This window comes from Hypanus sabinus, chromosome 11 (genome assembly GCF_030144855.1).
Source record: "Hypanus sabinus isolate sHypSab1 chromosome 11, sHypSab1.hap1, whole genome shotgun sequence".
NCBI classification, from domain to species: Eukaryota; Metazoa; Chordata; class Chondrichthyes; order Myliobatiformes; family Dasyatidae; genus Hypanus; species Hypanus sabinus.
Window position 1 is genome coordinate 37363244 of NC_082716.1, and position 21727 is coordinate 37384970.

The 21727-nt window shown below is 36.8% G+C and overlaps 1 protein-coding gene across 9 annotated transcripts in view; it reads right to left on the reverse strand.

Annotated features, from left to right (window-relative positions):
• Window positions 1–949: 949 nt before the first annotated feature.
• The window catches only part of rnf220a (ring finger protein 220a), a 467383-nt gene continuing 446605 nt past the window's right edge, over window positions 950–21727 (reverse strand). For 7 of the 9 annotated variants that reach the window (XM_059984135.1, XM_059984137.1, XM_059984131.1 and 4 more), the window contains 2 exons: window positions 19855–19929; window positions 950–6144 (listed from right to left, as the gene is read on the reverse strand). In XM_059984135.1, coding sequence (XP_059840118.1) covers window positions 6073–6144; window positions 19855–19929 — 147 coding nt within the window. In that variant the 3' untranslated portion in view covers window positions 950–6072. Of the gene's footprint in view, window positions 6145–17829; window positions 18747–19854; window positions 19930–21727 lie in introns of those variants that run through there. The other 2 variants (XM_059984132.1, XM_059984136.1) reach the window with 1 other exon arrangement.

Sequence of the window (21727 nt, forward strand, 5' to 3'; positions counted from 1 at the left end):
TTGATATCCAAGATCAGAAGAAAACTGAGCCATCATACATGGAAAAGAATATTGTAGAATGACAAAGGGGCCATTACTTGAAATCCATTGTTAATCAGAGGTGCTCACTATTTAACAGCATAATCTTCAAATCACATATGATACAGGAGTTCTATTTTGAACTCTCTTAGCAGATTGAATAATAATTATGCATTTTTTCCATTGAATATCCAGCTCTATTTTATAACAGCAGTCTGGAAGAGTGAAGTGAAACTAGTGTATTGTTTTCTCCCTAAATTCTGTACCAGAGCTGCATTTGTGTTTGGGCTGATTACCATTTTTTTTTACAGAATTAAATGGGCAGTTGGCCAAGCCTATTCATTCAGTAAACAGGTGGCCTGTTAAGAGCTGAATACAGAAGCTCACATCACCAGTGAATTAGCAGCTGACAGCACCATCCAATACACAGGTTGTGGATCATTTCAGAGCAATTTCATAACGATTGGTTTGTTGCATTTACGTATTTCAGTTATAGCTTCTAAAAGGACAAATTTCATTTTCTCCTTAATGCAAACCCACAAATGTTAAAATACTCATTTCTGATTTCAAATTTTGCCATTTCATACCCTGCTTTCCTCTACAATGTATAAAGGACTATGCTGTGGAGATTCCTCCCTAAACCCTTTCGCGTGCTCCTATCCAGCATTAAAGTACTTTTTGAAACTTGTTTTTACAACTACACTATTGGTTGCCTTCCTTGCAATGACTGTTTCTAATTCAGTGTCGATTTTGTCTATATACCATCGTGAAGTGCACTGACATTTCGCTATGACACATAAACAGAAGTGTACATTACCTATAAATGAGAAGTAACTCCAAATTTACTTGTTTCTGCTGACAGTAAACAAAAACGTTTTGCACTGGGTCTTCAACCATACAAAGAATTTCTCATTACTCCTTTATATATGGTGAGTTACAAAAAATTTATTATTTTCTTTACAAGTATTTCAACAGCAAGACTCAGAAATCCAATACTTTTAAGGTACAGGCTTCACACGGAGACACAAAGCGCAAATTCTACAATAAAAGGCTTTTGGTCTATGCCAATGTCAAGCACAGAATGCATCAATTTTACATTTGCAAACCAGACAGAAGGTGGTTAAATCACTCAACCTTACAGTATCCTTTTCTACCCACAATGCAGTCCTGCTGTTTAAATGTTCAGTAGGGGAGGCGGGAAGGAAGGAAGCACTCATAAAAATGCAGTTCTAACTTGTTACATCTTTGGCCTTATTTTGCTCATTCCACAGTTCACTTCTATTGTTAGATCTTCAGAATCCTCGTACGTGCTGTTATATCCTGAGCTTCATGAAGTCACTTCTCACTAAGGTTCCAGCACTTAATTAGGGCTCAAGCAGAATTTCAACGTTAAACAGGAATCAAAGTAAAGATATTATTGTTGGTGCACTGGAAAATCAATGCATTAATATGGAGAGGCTATCTGGGCTGCAGGAAAGTAGGGGAGTGGGAGTGATGGAATTGCTCCAAAAGCTGGCATAGATCCAAAGGATTGAATGACCTTGTATGTCATTAGGAAAATGTATGAAACCCCAACCTGAGCACATAATTAGTTCAGCAATCCCAGCTTCCACCCTAAACCTCCCCATAGTAACCAAATTCCCACCCCATGATTCATTTGCTTCAGGGCGATGCGAAAAGATAGGAAAAAAATACATATCTTCCAAATGGAGGAACAATTGTGTTAGCAAACCAAATTATAGTTAATGGATACTTGACTTCTGTCATGGGATGTTGCCTGTGGATCCAAAGCAAAATGGGACAGAGGAGTAGAGATTACATCTTGGTGGAGAATATTACTCTTGTGGTAGAACCATCTCATCTCAATCTAAACTCAACATACCATGCCATATTCTGATTAAAGTTCTTTTGCCATTACTCTGGACATAATTATCAAATTAACTTTAAGGAAAATAATTATTGTCTTCACACACCAACGTCACCAGTTCATTTCACTGTAAGAAGAACTGCAAAAGATGTTTGTTATGAAATATAGCCCCACATGAATGTACCTTTATTAAATGTCATGTACATCCAGAAGATAGAAAACTATGAGAGGTAGTGTGGGAACTGTTTTATTCGGCATCTGTATAACCTGGCATTTTGATTCAGTTATGCTATTGAGCAATTGACACAAAAGTGGATTGAATTTATTTCAATGTGCCCACTTTTTTTGGGATGGGGGTTGTTAAAGAGAAGGGAGGAAATAGCTGCAAGTGCTGATTAACTTAATCAGTATCTTGACAAGTAACTCCATATCAGGTTTGCCACTGCATCTCCAAGGGACGTTTGCCTCTTAAAATCACTCACTTTACCTGATTGTTTACAGGTCTGGTACTGAATGGATTGGGAAGTTATGTAGTTCTTCAGAAATATGGTGTTAATGTGGAATTAATACAGTTAAATCCTTCTTCATGATCATTTGAAACAAGTCTTCTGAATGCTGATTGCAGGGAAGCATTTTGACAGATTCGACAAGCATCGTAACACACCTGGCTGGAAAAGATTTTTGAAACACAATGGAATTCAACAGTGCCATTAGATCTGCAGCCTGAATTGGATGTTATACATAAGTCATAAATTGTAAAAGACAATTCTACCTTAAATAGCATAAGGCTTAGTGCGATTTTGTTAGCAGTGACACCATAAACAGATGCACCATCATAAAAGGTGGAAAGAAACACTTGCAGAGAAGAGTTTCAATAAAGAAAACCAAACAAGGAAGAAAAACTCCAACTAATATATCTTTTCTTAGTATGTCAGCTCCTTTCAACTTTATCCAACTTTCAGCCCCTTACTAACACTGAGAAGTTCTATCAAGGTGGTAAACAAAATAAGCATAGTCTGTAAGAATTGAGTACAATAACCAACTTATATGCAACAAACATCAGATGATTAAATTAACTTGTGGATGTTCACAACACGTATTTTGAAACCAGAAAGTTACGTACAGAAAATTATATAACCATTTTCATCCTGTCAACTTGTATTCCATCCTCAACAAATTTGAAAAAACAGCAAAGCAAGACTTCTGCTTTATTTGTCTAAAACAGGGATTAAAAGAAAACTGGATGATAAGGATGACTTTATTTACTTGCTAAGTTCTTGCTTTCACACTGGCTCTGGCTAGAACAGGGTCTGAAAAATAGTGCAAGTTTCTTCACTGCAGGGGTGGAGGAAAAAATCTCAGGACTAGTTGCAATGTTACTTTCACATAGCTCCCGATCAATAGTTTCAAAGGAATAGTGCAGTGCAGAAAGGTAAAAGAAAATAAAAATCTGTGGGCAGACTCCCAATCCTCAAGTATCACTGGAAAGAGTATTCAAACATCTGGCCATAATTCTCATTAGTGAATCATTCACATAAATCTGTGCATTACAGATTATGGAAATAATAAGAGGACAAGGTTTTGCATGAAAGGAACTCAATGGAGAACATGAAAAGCAGCAATTCTTATTGTTAATTATTTTGCCTCTTGAATATCTTCATTTGTAGTACCTTATGAAATGGAATGAAAGAAACTTATGAGGCAGCATTTCCACTTAGCAAAAACAAACAGCAAATGTAATGAGCCTAGAGGCCCAAACACTTGTCAACAAACCTAAATGAAAATTACTTGACGATACTGCCAATTTATTGTAGTTAATTTAGCTCATTCATGGGTAGTTATGAATTGTTCTACTTTCCAAGTCATCACTGCCATTCCCAGAATGCTACTTCTATTATTTTTAAACTACATGAATAACCCATTTGCTGTTTCCCCCCAATAAAGCTCACTACTTTGGGCTATAGTACGGAGAAACAATGACAATGAATAAAACTAAGCATAATCTATGTGTTTCACAAAATAAATGGCATCACAAACCCATTGCGAAGATTGCACTTCTTTCTTCTTCAGTATTTGCATCACAAACCTTGATAACGCCATCAATGAAGATCAGGTCGGTTGTCTGGTAGGTTGCACATTGCTATCAGTTTTAACAACAGTTTCATATGGAGTTTCTAGCTCAACACTACTGCTGTTATTTAACTTCATACTCTCAGCATTTAACAATTAAAGAAAATTTTATCCTGTCTGATTGATCAAAATATCACCCAAATTTAAATGGTTATTTACAATTATGTGCCATGGAATGTCCAGATTTGACACTTGTTAGTATTTTTAAGCAAACAATAGTCTAATACCTGCTTGCATGTAATTGCTTAAAATAGACCCCATGATTTTTAATTCCTCAGAATAAACAACACATAGAGTGCAAACCAGAAAATACCTTATAATTAAATAATTTGCTTCTGTACTGGCACAGACAACCACAATTTATTTTGCAAGGACTCTGAATATTTTATTAGCAAATGCCAGTGTGTTAATGGATATTTCAAGCTTTGTTCATTAAAGCCATATTACATGAACTGTGGCAATCGTTGTTTTTAAAAAAAGTCCAGCGTTTATGGGATGTCTGGAAACATCAAAACAGCAACTGGTCATTAAAGAGAAAAAAAAGGAACTAAAATTGTAAGGAATTGCAACTATGTCCAACCAACGTCAAAACAGTTGTTACATTTAAATTGTATCATATAGCCCTCTGGCCAGGAGATTCCTTTTACACCAAAGGTCAGTTTCTACAATAAATCAGTAATATTTTTGTTTCTTTTTAGACCTGTGGGTTGTCATAGCCCACAAGTGTTTTTGTAAAGAATTGAGTGGATTTTAATGGCTCCACTTGTTTTATGATTGGTTCCTTGGGAGCCAAGCATTTTATATGAAATTACAAGCTGCACGTCTTTGTGATCGTCCCAGAATGTAGCATAAATGTGATACAGAAGAGAATCAGGAACCAAAGTCTAACCACCTTATTAACAAGACACAACACTAAAACTGGGAGACGTATAATGATGGGCTGTACAAACTTTAACAACTGGTAACACTGGAAAGATGTTCAGAAACAGTGGATGAAGCCAATTCAGTTACCATGTTTGAGAGGGGCAGTGATGCCAAATTGTTGCAGGCAACTATGTATCACGAGAGCTCTGCATCCCTTTCAAAATCTACCTTCAAATCCTTGAGTATATTCCAGGAATTTTCACATGAAGAACAAACATTATAACTGGTTACATATTCTGGTACAACTGAGACACACAGCACAACGCTGGTCCACAAGAACAAACACAGCTTACAGTTCAGGGAGTGGACCGTGGCCTCTACATTGGGCTCAGCCTATTTTTCCCTCAGTGGACTGCTGCTGCGGCTGCCTGATATTTAAAATGGGTCAGGCTTCTAGTACAAGCAGCCCATTTGTTACAACTAAGACAAGCCAACTTGTCTACATCATTTAGCATTTAAGTTATGGGTATTATTACAGCCATTACCAAAGCTGTTCCTTTACTCTGAATGAGAAATATACACCACAAATTATTCATTATACCAGATTCATTTTTAACCAACAGCTCCAGATACTTCAATCTTAGGCAGTCGGGTAAAAATTACTGAAGGTTTAATGCGTATCGCTTCTCTTTTTTTCTCTCAAAATGATTAAGGACTTATTAGTATGCACTGTTCATAAGTCTATTCCATTTATACACAATCAATGGTGTAAACATACATAATTTATATTACATGTGCTTCATCTTTTTTTTGTCACTATAACACCACAATAGAACACAGTACAGGTCCATTCACAATGTACAGCCCAGAATGTCTTCTAGCAGACGTAGCTTCCAGAACCAGAATTAGGGAGGAGCTTGTGTATAAGTTCAGAGCATCAATCATCTGATAAAACTCGGATGGGTATTGGGGATCCTTTTTTTTTAAAGGTACAACTAACAGGATTACCAAGTTTTCCACCTGGATGGGTTGCCTCTCTTCTTCCAAACATTTAAGAGAAAAACAAAAATGGAATATTTGTACACTTTTTTTGGTGCTACCCCACAAATGTCCATGGTCCTCTTCCTGCTGCGAGGCATTGTGTCTAACTAGACCTCAGGATAACTGTGGCCTCTCTTCCATATCCTACTTCTTCACAAATACACGCGCCTGAGATCTCCAGGGGATGTGATTGTGTTGCACTGTGGACACAGCTTTTTGGCACCCTGCAATAAAAGAAGTATTTAGAATTAAATATTGAATATCAACTATTAATAATTTCTTATTTCTCCTCCTTTGACATTGATTTGGAATATGGTTATTGGCTATTTAATCCTTAGACATCACCACTGAGTTTTTACATTTGTTTTATTATTTGTATATTTTAATTCCTAGAATGTTGAAAAATGTCATAATTTCAAATTGTCATATTAGGAAAGAACAAAACTGGATGTTTTCATTTCTCCTTCCAATCATTCTTCTGCACATTATCACTTCTTCAAGCAAGAGGCATTTTTAGTTATTTTCTGCAAATAATTGTCAGAATACATTTTCATATCATAATAATTTGAAAAAGAAACAAATTATTTCAGGATATGCTTTGGTTTACATGCCGGTTCACAGCCTAAACTGTCATCCTTCACTGCTTTCAATTAAATTAGTTCAAAGTACATATGTTCCCTCCCAGCCATTGCTATCACTGGAGTTGACAGAACAAAAAGAGATCTATTACGATAAACCTTGCTACCAAACCACATTAAATACACAAAGTGGGGGGGGGGGGGGGGAGCTGTATAGTACTTTTCATTAGAATTGTTTTCTTAGAGACTACTGGATTTAAGGCAAAGCTATATGATCTTTCATATTCCAAGAAAATCTATACAAATAATTTCTACAAATAGTTTGACCATTAACACCATCAGAAGGTGTTTCCTATCCATGTACCAGTCCAAATGTTTTTTTTAAATGTGCTAACTGCACCCGTCACTATTTCCTCTGGTACGTCATTTCATATACCCACAACCCTCTGTGTGAAAAAGATGCACCTCATACCTCCTTTAAATCTTTCCTCTCTCAGACTAAAATCTATGCCATCTGGTTTTAGAATCCCCTACCCTGGGAAAAGGACTGTGACCCTTCACTTTATCTACACCCCTCATGATTTTATAAGGTCTTTAAAAAATCACCCATCAACCTCTTATGCTTCAAGGGGGAAAAACTCTAGCCTATCCAGTCTATTCATATAATTTAGGCTTCCATCCCAGAAACATAACTGTGATTTTTTTTCTCTCTGCAGTAAGGATCTAATTATGGGGCAGACAAGAGAGAACTTGAGCATACAGTGCCTTGTATAAGTATTCAGCCTCCGACTTTTGGTTCACATAAATGAGTATTACAACCAGGGATTTTGATTCATTTCACTGAAAACTTTTATTTGTGAATTACATGCTCCTCTCCCTCCACACACACACAGTAGAGGCAAAAAAAACCCTGAAAATTGTAAAGCAAAAAAACTAAAAATTCAAAAACTGAATTGTCAGCAGTTCAAAACTATTCATACCCTCTGCTCGGTAATTAGTTGAACAACCTCTTGCAGCTACTATTGTAGTCTTTTTGGATGTATCTATTAGCTTTGCACAATGTGATGGAGCAAGATTTCCCCATTCCTCTTTGCAAAACTGCTCAAGCTGTGCCAGGTTAGTTGGGCAGTGACAGTGGACAGCAATTCTGAGGTCTTGCCAGAGATGTTCGATCAGGTTAAAGTCAGGACTCCCACTGGGCCATTCAACGACATCAGTTTTCTTCATTTGAAGCCACTCCATGGTTGCTCTGGCAGTATACTTTGAGTCATTGTCCTGCTGAAAAATGAACTTCCTCCTCAGTTTAAACTTACTGACAGAGGCTAGCAGGTTTTTTAACCAGGATCTCTCTCTATTTAGCAGCATTCATCTGACGATGGGAATCAACCAGATTTCCAGTCCCTGATACTGAAAATCCTCCCTATAGCATGATGCTACCTCCACCATAGGGATGGTGTTACCTGGTGGTTGCGCAGTCTTAGATTTATGTCACATGTACCATGTGGTGTTGAGGCTAAAAAGTCTAATCCAACCACAAGACCTTCTTCCACATCTTTACAATCTCTTCTAAGAGAAACTTGGCAAAGTCTTCACAGGCAAGGATGTGCTTTTTTCTTTTAGCCAGGTCTTGTTCCTTGCCATTCTTTCATAAATACCCTATTTGTGCAAGGCCTTAAGAGATTCTGAAGTCTTGAATTTCATCTCCAGTTGCAGCCATTGACATCTGCTGCTCACTCAGAGTGACTGTTGCTGTCACAGTAGCCTCCCTTACAAATGCCACTCTTCTCCAGCAACTAAGTTCAGAGGGGTGGCCTGACCTAGGCAGCGTGGCTATGTTTGTAGTCGCAACCTTCCTGCTTCTTTAGCATTTGCGTGTTTTACGAAACCAAGTTGCTAGCTCGAGGCTTAACACAGCATGGGTTAGAGTGGCTGTGGTTTCATATTTTTTCCACTTTTTCATGATGGACTGCACTGAGCTCCAAGTAACGCTCAGTGCCTTTGAGATAGTCTTGTACACTTCTCCAGAATTGTCCTTTTCTATTACCATTTCCCTGACTTGCCTTGAATGTTCTTTTGTCTTCATTTTGGTTCGATCTGTTCAAAATCTACCATACTATTGGAGAGAGAGGGGGTATTTATTCAGGTGATCCTCCTATTTTCTAATTCAACAAATTGGTTGAGTTGGTAAGGTAATATACAATATTGTACCTGAGAAAAATCAGTGTAGTAACTACAAAGTGAATTAATACTTCTTCAGCCTTAAAATTTTGGCTTTAATTTCTTAGAAAATTGTTGACAAGCTTAGGAATCTTCCTTTTGATTTGGTATGATGCACAATGTTTTGTAGATTAGCTCAAAATAATCACACTTTAATATATTTTAAAATTAGAAAATGGGACAGTAAAATGTGAATATGGTTGTGGGAGCTAAATACTTCTTCAAGGCACTGTTTAGTACATCAAAATGAATCTGAGCAGAGTGCCAAACAAGTGCTTTATATATACTAAATGAGTTTACATGGTTGGGAAGGTATAGAGTTTAGACATTAACCAGCATGAAAGACTACCTGAAAGGATAGAATAAATGCATCATTTTAGGCAGGATGACTGCTACTCAAAGATGGCTACAAGTATTATTTCAAGGATATTTGTTATTTAGAACTTCTATTCATGATAGGTAACATGGGAAATTGTGACTTATGTGCATTGATCTTACGAGGGGTGATTGATAAGTTTGTGGCCTAAGGTAGAAGGCGTCAATTTTAGAAAACCTAGCACATTTATTTTTCAACATAGTCCCCAACTATAGTTACACACTTAGTCCAGCGGTCGTGGAGCATACGGATCTTGGACTTCCAGAAAGTGTCCACAGATGGGTGATAGATAAGTTTGTGACCTAAGGTAGAAGGAGATGAGTTTTACAGCTCTCGTTACATGCACATGTAGGTCAAGTCTTTGAGTAATTATGCAGAAAGTTTGAAGTTAATAACATCTCCTTCTACCTTAGGCCACGAACTTATCAATCACCCCTGCTGTGGACACTTTCTGGAGGTCCAAGATCCATATGCTCCATGACTGCTGGACTAAGTGTGAAATGTAGGATGGGACTATGCTGAAAAATAAATCTGCTAGGTTTTCTAAAATTGACACCTTCTACCTTAGGCCACAAACTTATCAATCACCCTTCGTATAAAATCAGGTTGGAAAATCACCTACAGAAGATGCAAAAAGAGATATACAACTGGTTGGATTGAATGGTTCTCCGATCTTGGCAATTTACTTACAAACATTTCATCACCGTGCAAGGAGTCGTCATCAGTGTGCTGTTAACTGGGGTGTGCCCTTTGAATGCTTGGCCTTTATATACTTAAGGCCACATTTAAGATTAAACTTCAAGTTTTTGAGTTTTAGTAAAAATAGTGCATTTCTTTTTATCTAAGAAATTATATAAATGTTAATTTCATTCCTATGATGAAAGTGTTGTTTAATGATTAAAGACAGGCTCATTTGCATTGGAGTTTAAATGAATGATTGATAATCTCACAGAAGCACAGATGACAGGGATTGGTAAAATGGTTGGTGAAAAGCTGTTGTCTCATCTTAAGAGATTAATAATTGAGTATACTGAAAGCTGAGATTGATAAAAGATATTTGAACACCCCCCCGGAAGTTCAGTAGATATGTGGATTAGGCAAGAAAATGGACATTACCTTATTGAATGGTGGGATAGATTTGAGGAATCATATGAATAGAATCCAGCTTCTATTTCCTCGGTGTTTCTGAATCATCTTTAAATACCGGAATCCACTCCTTTACAATTTCTTTTGCCACTTCCTATGCCAAATGTTTTTTCTTCATTTTATCTATATATAACTGGATTTGGCTTATATCTGCCCATTCCATTACCCTTTCAAGATTTTCCTCTATCCCCACCCCCACCCCCAGCCTCTTGTACCACTCAACAGAGTAACTGCAAAATTCTGGGTCGTCTTCCCTTAGGTCAGGATCACATCACTAGAACTGCAGGGATTTCTCACCTTGTTTTGATTTTTGAGTTTTGTTTTAAAAATCTAAATGTAAAATTTGAGATCTTACTTCAAATGATTAAGATGATTAATGCAAATGATTAAGCAAGTTACATGTTTTCAAGGCTTGATTTGCTGGTTTGTGTTCTACTCTCTTCTTTTCCTTACCACTTCCTATGTCTTGAGTCCATCTTATCTGTGTTAGAGCTTACCCCTGCAATTCAGAGCCAGGGAAGGCTTATAGTGCATCTTCAAAAGCAAATGCAAACTGGGAAGAAGCCATCATTTGCAGCTTTTGTGCAAACTCATACAGTCCTCTGACAGATTCCTATGGGTTAATATACAGAGCTCAAAAATATTCTACACCAAGTTAATTATTGTAGTCAAGAGGAATTCAATGACCCACACAGCCCTTGCTCCTTCTCATAACAATGACAAGTGAGTCTGAGAAAGCAAGTAAATGATCTACTACCTTTAGCTCATCTATCAAAGAAAGTGACAGCAAAAAGGTGTGAACAGACATTAGAATGAGTGGTTACCTCTAACTACTATCAGAAGCTAAAGTGCCAGAAGGAGATAATGCAAGAACAATAGCCACTAACTGCAATGCCAAAGCTCAATATTAACAGAGTAATCAGTAAAATAACCTAAAAGGGTTGAGTTCACTTGACAACCGAGCTTGTTAGTCCCGTTTGCTCTCAACAGCCTTGATAGTAAGAGCAGTGTTGGTTATACTGTTCTGATTAACAGATGGGTAGTTTTCTTTGTGTGTCAATATAAATTTTTATGAACTGTGCAAACATTTGCCACGGAAGTTTGACATTAAAACCACAAGGCCAATGAAGCATAGCTTCCTGGCATCTCCTGCGCAGACTTCCTAAACTATTCTCTTCAATTGAACATCTGAAGTGACAGGCCTCCAATATCATCTTGCAGGAGGGCAGTGGTACCTTTTAGTCAGACATCAGCTACACATGTAGCAGGCAAAGAAACAGAGATTGGGAATAAGTAAGATAGCTTTAAATCCTTGTGTGCTTGTGTAGTGAGTTAACCCACTTTCCCCGAAAAGCACAAGTGTTCTGTTGCATATCTCAGAACACTTAGATTAAGATTTGTATTTATAAGAGCCTATAAATAGAGACCTAGAAATCCCCAAAGCATGGTACGACGAGATAAATCAAGGAGAAAAATATACTGTTGGTCAAAGTATCCTGAGAAAAATGTCTACGCATCTTCAAAAATATTTTGAAGAGATAAATATACCAATTCATTTCAAATGCTATGAAACTCTAGGTGTCTACTTCAGAGTAAAGAGAAAGAGTAGAGCCAGAAGACTATAGCTTCAAGCTGTGTGGCTTCAATTCTGCCATCTGTAATTTAAACTATTACTGTCGTGTTACTCTGTACACAGCAATGTTAAACGAGTTATTGCAGGGAAGCAGATTTGCCACTCACTGGACTTCCTATAAGCAGTACAGAAGGGCTCACTGGGGAAAACATGGCTATTCATTTTCCAATAAATCACAAGTTCACAAAATACAACTTCTGTAAAGCAAACATGCTTTCTTTTTGGATATACTTTCTACAAGACATGAATCAAGTTTTACTAACAGGCTAGATAGATTTATAGTCTGAATTTATTTAGTCATAAGTATTTTATCAAAAGGTCAGTAATGGAATATATTTGAAACTGACAGTTTTCCTTTAACATTTTGAATTACAGGAAAGAATGCCACTTGCAAATCACAGCAGGTAAACTGAATAATGGAATGCCTTCTGATATAAAAATCCAACATCAGCATCTGCACCTAGTCCAGCTGAGAAACTGTCTAGATCACTGTCAACTGTAAATTCCTGATTAGACAGCAACCATCATCAAAGATGATTATGATTATTATGCTATAGCATTCTGATTTTGGACTTGGAGCAAGCAGTTTTTTTAAAAAGAGTGCCCTGCTGAAATGTCAAAGGAACAATTGCACAGACTGTAAAAATTTGTATGCAAAATAAACATGTAATAAATAGAAAGAAGTAACAGTACGGCAATAAACAATAAACAGCTGATCTAACTTCACTTAAATAAGCTTTTCACTGTCTCTATTTAATTACATTGACTCTGCAGTATAACTATAACTATTGTATAACTAACAGTATACAAAAACAAGTCAAATTTGCCATTTACCTGTTATATACCAGTGTGGTTCATTTATTTAATAGATACAAGTTCGGTACCATACCAGGTGCAGAAATAAACTGTTTCTTAAAATACCAAATACCGAATTTAAGAAATACATGTCAATTTTCAAAATAAAATCCCACTCTGGATAAATCCTCAATATGGCTTAGTGTTCTTAATTTCTAGAGAGAATAGTGCTACAATATTAATAGCTTCTCTAGCACCTTTAACATCATATAAAGCTCCAAGAAGTTCCTGCTAGCAAAAACTGAAATTATCCAAATAAGGAGTCATTAGGTCTGGTCACCCCATTACAGGAAGGATGTGAAGTGTAAAGAGGGTGCAGAAGAGGTTTATCAGGATGCTGCCTGGACTAGCTGGTTTTAGTTATAAGCAGTGATTGGACAAACTTGGATTGTTTTCTCTGGAGTCTGAAAACTGAGGGGACATCTGACAGAAGTTTATAAATTTATGAGAGGTATAAATAATTAGGATAGTCAAAAGTCATTTTCCCAGGTTAGAAATGTCAAATAGAGTGCTTATCTTTAAGGTGAGAGGGGGAAAGTTTACAGAAGATATCAAGGGCAAGTTTTTTTTTATTTTATTTTCTTAACACAAAGGAAGGTAGGTGCTTGGACTGTGCTCCCAGGGGAATTGGTGATATGCAAGTATGATAGTCGTGTTTAAGAACCTTTCAGATCTCATAAAAATGCAGGAAATTGTGGGATATAGATTGTGTGCAAGCAGAAGAGATTAGTTTAATTTAGCATCATGTTCGACATAGACACCACAAGTGAAGGGGCGTGTACCTGCACTGCAATGTTTCAAGGCAGATGGCGGAAAGTTGATCAAAGAATCAAAATTTAAGAAGTACCATAAAATTAGTAAGATATGTGAAGAGCTGAAGAAGTTTAGGGAGGGAAATCCAGTGCTTGGCATCTTGGCTACCAAAGATGGCTGAAATAAATTAAGCAGAGGTACCAGAGGATTGGACGATAGCCAGTGTTGTTCTGCTATTTAAGAAAAGCTCTAAACATAAATCAGAAAATTATAGGCCAGTGAGGCTGAAATCGATTGTGGAAAAGTTATCGGATGTTATTTTAAAGGGATTAGATATATAAATAGTTGGATAGACATGGACTGATTAAGGATAGTCAGCATGGCAGGTCATATCTAACTAATCTTACAGAGTTTTTCAAGGAAGTTATCAGGAAAGTGAATGAAGGGCAGTTAATGTTGTCTACATGGACTTTAGCAAGGCATTTGACAAGGTTCCGCATGGGAGGTTGGTCAAGAAAGTTCAGTTGCTCGGGATTCAAGATGAGGTTGTAAATTGGATTAGACATTGGCTTTGTGGGAGAAGCCAGAGGATTGTAGTAGATGGTTGCCTCTCTGACTGGAGGCCTGTGACTAGTGGTGTGCTGCAGGGTTGGTGTTGTTTGTCACCTATATTAACAAACTGGATGATAATGTAGTTAACTGAATCAGCAAATGTGTGGATGACCCCAGGATTGGGGGTGTAGTGAACAGAGCTTATCAGAGTTTGCAGTGGAATCAAGACTAGTTGGAAAATTGGCTGAAAGATGGCAGGAAGAATTTAATGCAGTCAAGTGCGAGGTGTTGCACTTCAGTACGACCAACAAGGGTAGGTCTTGCACAATGAACAGCAGGGTAATAAGGAGTGTAGTAGAACAAAGAGATCTGGTAATATAGGTCCATAATTCATTGCAAGTGGTGCCATACGCAGATAGAGTTGTAAAGAAAGCTTTTGGCACATTGACCTTCATAGATCAATGTATCAGGAGATAGAATGTTATGTTAAAGTTGTATAAGATGTTACAAGGCCTAATTTAGAGTATTATGTACAGTTCTGGTCACCTACCTGCAGTAAAGATGTAAAAAAGATTTAAAGAGTACAGAGAAAATTTACAAGGATGTTGCCGGGTCTGGAGAACCTGAGTTATAAGGAAAGATTGAGTAGGTTTGGACTTAATTTCATAGAATGTAAAAGATTGAGAGGAGATTTGATAGAGGTATCCAAAATTATGAGGGGTACAGATAGGGTAAATGTAAGCAAGCCTTTTTCACTGAGGTTAGGTGGGACTTCATTAACTGTCTGGTATGTGAAACTTACTTCCCTCAATTGCAGGATTTGACAGAGTGGTCCAGACAGCCCAGCGTATCTGTAGGTGTGAACTTTCCACTATTCAAGACATTTCCAAAGACAAGTGTGTTAAAAGGGCCCAAAGAATCATTAGAGACCCGAGTCACCCCAACCACAAACTGTTCCAGCTGCTACCATCCGGGAAATGGTACTGCAGCATTAAAGCCAGGACCAACAGGCTGCTTCCACCAGGCCATCAGACTGATGAATTCAAGCTGATACAATTGTATTTCTATGTTATACTGACCGTCCTGTTATACATACCATTTATTATAAATTACTATAATTGCACATTTAGGCAGAGACGTAACGTAAAGATTTTTACTCCTCACGTATATGAAGGATGTAAGAAATAAAGTCAATTCATTTCAATTTAGAATACTGCAAGTAAGGTTCACTCATTCATTGGAAAGACGGACAGTGCGGGAGCTGCGTTGCTTTGTTTGTTGAGCAGACCAGGGCCTCAAGTGGTGGTGTTGCCTGTTGCAGTCACAGGAGAAGAGACACCGGAGGCAGTGTGGGAGGAAGCAGAGACCTCAGTGGACACGCTGGAATCTGTACTGGGTTGAGGATTAGTTCAGTGGAAAACAAGCTGGACTAGGACACCATCCCATGCACCATTAATATACAAGCCAAAACACCCAGGGAGTTAGGCTGTAATTTTTCTTGTGACTACATTTTTCTGAACATAACTACAGGTGCTATATGCGGTGTGCTGTTGGTACTATGTTTTGGCCCTGGAGGAACAGTTTCATTTGGCTATACCCATCAATAGTATAACTAATAATTAATAACTAATTTCACAGAGAGAGAGAGAGAGAGAGAGAGAGAGAGAGAGATGGATATATATTTATATATATTATCCACAATCTAAGAATAACTTATTGACAGGATGCTGAAAATGCACAGTTGTTATGGTCTGATATGCTGTTAATAACAGAACTAAAAACGGTTCCATCCACCAAAATACATGTTTTAATTATTTTGTCAAAGTATCAGCTAGTAATCAGAATTCAAAATACTGAAAATTAAATATCCTCAGCAATTTTCTAGTTAGCAGGTTAGTCAATTCCTTAGCAAATTAAACTACATCCCTGAGGAGCTTTCAAGCCATATTTAAAAGTGCTTGAAAAAAAAAGTTTCTGTTTAACTTCCAGATCCTCCAGGGTCTGAAAGCGAAAAAATTAGCAGAAGTCAGACCGAGCAGAATCTGGCTCTTCAACCAGAGGGAATAACTTCACTCACCGCACAATCTATGGACTCACTCTTAAGCTCCCTACAATTCACGTTCTCAATATTTACTGCTTATCTATTTATTTATTCCTTTATTTGTATTTGCACAGTTTGTTGTCTTTTGCACATTAGTTGTTTGTCTTTGTTGTGCGCAGTTTTTTATTGATTCTATTGTGTAGAAAACAACAATATCAACAATACCCAAAAGAAAATGAAGAAAATGAATCTCAGGTTTGTATATGGTGACACATATGTATTTTGATAATAAATTTACTTTGAACTTTTAAACACCAAATGATGCTTAATTCATCAGGGATAAAGTGGCAAGGCCTACTTCTAATACATCATCCAGCTTGCTGTGGGACTTAACTGTGCTTTATGCCAAAAGGTTAGAAGTTCAACAGAGGTACCAGCCTCTGCTGATCAGCTGAATTCCTCAGAGATTTCATTGCTTCAATGGATCTGCCCATCCCTTAAATTAACAGATTTTCCCTGCTCCTGGTGATCCATGGAATACCAGCATAAGTTAGCTCAATACATTTATTAGCCATCTCACACATCAATCTTTTTGTTAAGTTACCCAGGTTTGTCCACTTTAAACTGACATCCTAGTTGGCTGAGACATCATGGGCCGAAAGGCCTGTTCCAGTGCTGTTCTATGTTGTGGCCTCAGGGTAAATTGAAAATGCTGAAGTCTGACAGAGTCTAGGGCTTGTAATTTTAAACTGTGCCTCTTTCTACAGATGCTAAATGACCTGCTAGTAGATTCTGTTTTAAATTGAAAACCAGTTAGAATTATTGGAATTTGATTGTCTTAAATTAACATTTGCTCTTATGGCATCATGAGGTGGACACTGTTTGTTGTTCAGTTTTTAGTCATGCGTTAAGATATTGAATAAAAGTCAATACGAATGTTACACATGGCTTTTCAATGAGGAGGTCACAAAGGACCAACAACCTGAAAATGCTGAGAGGAATTGGCTTGTTTCTTGATCTTTTTGTAAGTGCTCCTTGTGTGCATTTGTATATTGTTCAAAGCTTTAATTCTACAATGCATACTTCAAGTTACTTCAATTACTTCATTTTATAAGGAAACTGAAAATAAGAATTTTTTGTGATGCCTTCTCCATCAATCTCTCCAGGAGTGTAATTTAAAATTGTTTAGGAGGATCACTATCCAAAATAGCTTCAAAGTAATTATCCACAATGAAAATATGGTTGATGTTTGTGGTGAAATCGCAGATTATGGTCAGATTTCAAAATGGATTAAATTTTGACAGATTTACTATGTAAATACACATTATTAATTTGGTTACACATTCTGGGGCTAATTCTTTCAGTTTTTAAGTATATCCTGCTATCCTCCATCTCACACACAACTCAAACACTATTTAAACGCTCTATTATGATGGTTGCTTTAAAAGGGCCTAAGATTACACCATAACAACGAAGACCACTGAGACACCAAACAACTGGCTACTTCATGACACCTGGAAGAACAAAAGTTTTCAATGCCTCAGTAATTGTTTGCAAGATTTAAAAGTTGAATAAAGAGTACTGCCACTGTGAACTAGCTTGTCTCAAATGTCACGATGTGATTCCCTTTGTCTATGTTAGATTGATTATAAACACTCAAAAAAGGACAGAAAAAGATTGAACTTTTAGTCAGCTAGGCCGAGATTGAGGCTATAAACCAACTGATGTTTTATTTAACATGACCAGATAAATGAATGCTGCATTCACTACAAAAGAGTAAATTTATCATAATTTACAGACATTATTACTTTCCACAATATATCAGAATAATAAAGAGGTTCCCCTTAAGCAATCAACATACATTAAATCTTGAAAATGAGAATTTGCTATTTATGTGATGAGGGTTTCCTGTAAGAGTCAGGTTCTCTACTTGCTAAACTTCAACCTTTCAAGGCAGGTTCAGCTACTTTGTCCTTCCAAATCATTCTGCCTCTTGCTCATTCAATATTCTGGTGCCATATCTCAGCAGCCACCATACCAGTCTACTCATCCATCGTATCTGTCTGCCCACTGGCTTGCAATCTATACCTCAGCCTGATTTTTAATTCCTTCAAGGTTTATCACTCACATTTGCTTAATTCTAATCCAAAACCTATGTAACCCTCTATTCTTTTAGCACTTCCACTTAAATTCTCTCTCTTCATCTCACCATTGGTGGGCAAGTCTTCACCTATCTATGCAACTGGTTAAAACCCCCCTAATCTGACCACGCGTTTGGACATCTTTTCTGATATCTCAATTTTTTCTTGGTTCAAAGTCCATTTCTGAATGATTACACCTTTGTGTAATGTGTTGGGATATTTTTTCTAAAAACTGCTGTACAAATGTTTTTGATCCAGCATTATTCTTTAAAAACAAAGACAAACATACAATAAAAACAATTACACCCATGCACAATAATCTATATGTGGAAATCCGTTGCCATTTCACTCTGAGGTGTGATTAGACTAATTTAAATTCCCCAAGATAACAGTGGAAATTAATATTTCATTTTTGTCATATGTACACAATACCAAATCAATCTGCTTCTATACCATTGCCCTATACGAAATAGTTGTAGTGTCACATTGCCCCTGTCTACAGTTCCACCATTGGTATCTCTGCTACTAAGCAATCTGCAATGGAGACAAAATTGTTGGAATTAATGTGAACAATACCTGATACTGAACATACGTTACGTTAGCATGAAACCCAGTAATCAATTCATTGTACTCTTATACCGACAATCAATATTTCCCAATGACCAGAAGATTAAAGTGAGGTGTTAACCACTAATCACAAAGCAGAGTGTAAACTAAACCTTCTAGCTTCTTAGCTAATGGTGAAAAGTGAAGGCATATAACAGATATGAAAATTGATCAATGTAACATTAATCAAATCTAGCATATTGGATTGGGGCAATTTAATATAAGAACATCACTCACTGCCTAGCTACTTCACCCTACCCCATGTCTCTGATATTGTAGGAATAGGATGAATAAAGAAAAACCAGGCTTTCAAAAATGATTATATATGTTAAGGAACATTTAATCAAAGTCTAAAGCAGTATCTTAATTGTTATAATGAACTTCAACCCTAGTGTGTTAAGCTCAGCAATAAATGTATGCCTTTTAGTTCATTAGTTCTTTTTATACTTCAAACACTCTTTAAAACTGTGTGAAAAGACCCCTTTCTTCTAAATTTTTACAGCATTAGCTGTGGTACTGGTTGCTTTCATTTGTTTTATATATGATCTATGCAGCACAATCATTAAAATTCTTCTTTCTTTTCCTTATTATAAAGAAGATTTAGTTTAAATAGAACCAGGTTAATGAGAATAATCAATGAGTATTACAAAGTCACATACATACATACATAGTTGCCATGCACTGCCCAGTTTCATAAAAAAAAAGACAGCAGTAACAAGATTACATGCATTCACTTTGATTAAAGATGCAAGGGCCCAGCATTCCAACTTTATTGCTGTCTTCAGGGTATGGTTTAATGGTAACATTAGTAACAAGCCGCCACAGCAAGCAAATTTTAAAGGACGTCGTGAAAGTGTTTATATAATAAATTGTGTATTGGAAAATGTTGGCTGCGAAACAGATGAGCATTTTCTTATTAATTGCTTCCTTCTGTAGTCCAATGTTTGAACAGATTATAACACTCTTCCCTGAAGGCACAAGGGCAGAATGACAGAAAGGGAAGGAAAAGCTTGGGAAAATGAAAGGAGCTTCTTACCAATGTTCTGAGCCAGCATTCCTCACAATGAACGTGCCAGCACTGGATTGATGTAAGGGGCATCGAGTAGGAATCCTGAACAAAATAAAAAGATAAACTTACTAATTTGAAGAGTGCTGTATGAAAAAAATAAGTGAAACTATATACAGCTCATATCTCATTTTAGTGAAGTTACAAACTGTATATGAATTTGGGATGCTGTTCCATTCTATGATCAAACAAGCTCACCAAAAATTTTACTGTAATAAATAATTATGCAAAGAAAGAATAAGAAAAGCACGTGAAACAATAGTCTTTCATTAAGTGCTATATTAGTTGTCATCCATAAACTTTCATTTCCATCCTTACTGCCGATTCCGCTGAGAAATATAGAAATAATACCTTACAAAATAGGAGAGCATCTTTTGGCTCACTGCTTTTTCTGTCTGTCTGCTTACTAGAGCAATCCATCTTGAATCCCAATGACTTGCTCTCACTCCATTCCCTAGCATTGTTCTCTGCTTCAATTAGTTATCTTCAAAAGTGGCAATGGTCTCTGACCTATCAATTGCCTCTGAATCTTCAACAATTTTTTGTGTACAGCCAAACCTTGTTCACAATAAAGCAATATTAAATGATTTGGTGGGAGGAGCTTTTCTGCATTGACTGCAACTTGCTTTGCCTACTTTTCTATTCCTCTTAGGTAGCCCTCAGAATAGACGATGATTTGAGCAAAAACTTGCCAGTAGATGCTGAGTAGCATCGGGGGGAAGGGGAAGAACTGCTGATATTTTGGATTGATACCCTAAATCAGACTGTTCAACCCACCAAATTGCTCAAGCAGTTTCTTTGTTGCTTCTAATTCTACAACCTGCAGTTCCTTGTGTTTCTCTTGAAGATGATTTGCTTTCACTTCAATACTATAGGTGGGAAGGCAATGATCTGGGGGTAATTTGGGAGCTGTTGCTCTTCCTCTGCCATTTATTATGAGTATCTCTCTGTTCCTAATGAAAGGATTTGTCAATGGCACGGAAAATGTCCCATCTTTATTTTGAGAAGTCATTGGCTTGCGATTCCCAGGAATCAATGAGAATGTTAGCATCTTCCAGGAGGCTTTGAGAATATCATTTAATTATTTCCTCAGTTTACCTGGCAGTCTCTTGATATGCTGAATGAAAATATAGTGCCTGCTAATCTGGTGTCAGGCATGTAAATGACATAGCCTACCTACTGGAGATAACTGAGTACATTTAGGACCGCAATACTTGAGAAATGGGCAGCGGAGGGAATGCTGACGTTGGTTCACATACCCTCTTCATTGCTAGCATTTTTAAGGGTAATCAATATCTTTCTTGTCAATTAAGTATATGGAATTCTGGCATGTTTCCCTCATTTCAGAAACATTTAAAAAAGAAATAATTATTTTAGTAAAATCACTCATCTTTCAGTACCAAAATGAACATGCACATATAATCATATTCATCTACTTAGTTTTATTGCCATACATTTGCAATCAAAGGTGATATAGCATCTAATCAGTACCATATCATCACTCTCAAAACAAGTGATTAAACAGAAACTTTGAAGAAAAATGTCTAAGAAATTATTGTTAAAAATACAAAATATGATTTTAGTAATGTCATGTGTGCTTTTCTCATCAAGGGGTAAGTTATTAGTCCTGAAGAAAGAAATATCTATGCAATATGCCCCCAGCTGGAAATATATTTTATATGGAAGTGAAACCCTATCTATCCCATTGTATTATATGTAATATTGTATATCTGTGCATGTTACCATATTAACATTCTGCAGTAAATAAAATTCAAAAACTACAGATGCTAGAAGTCAAAAATATTTAAAAAGCTTGCTGGAAACATGCAGCAGGTCAGACAGC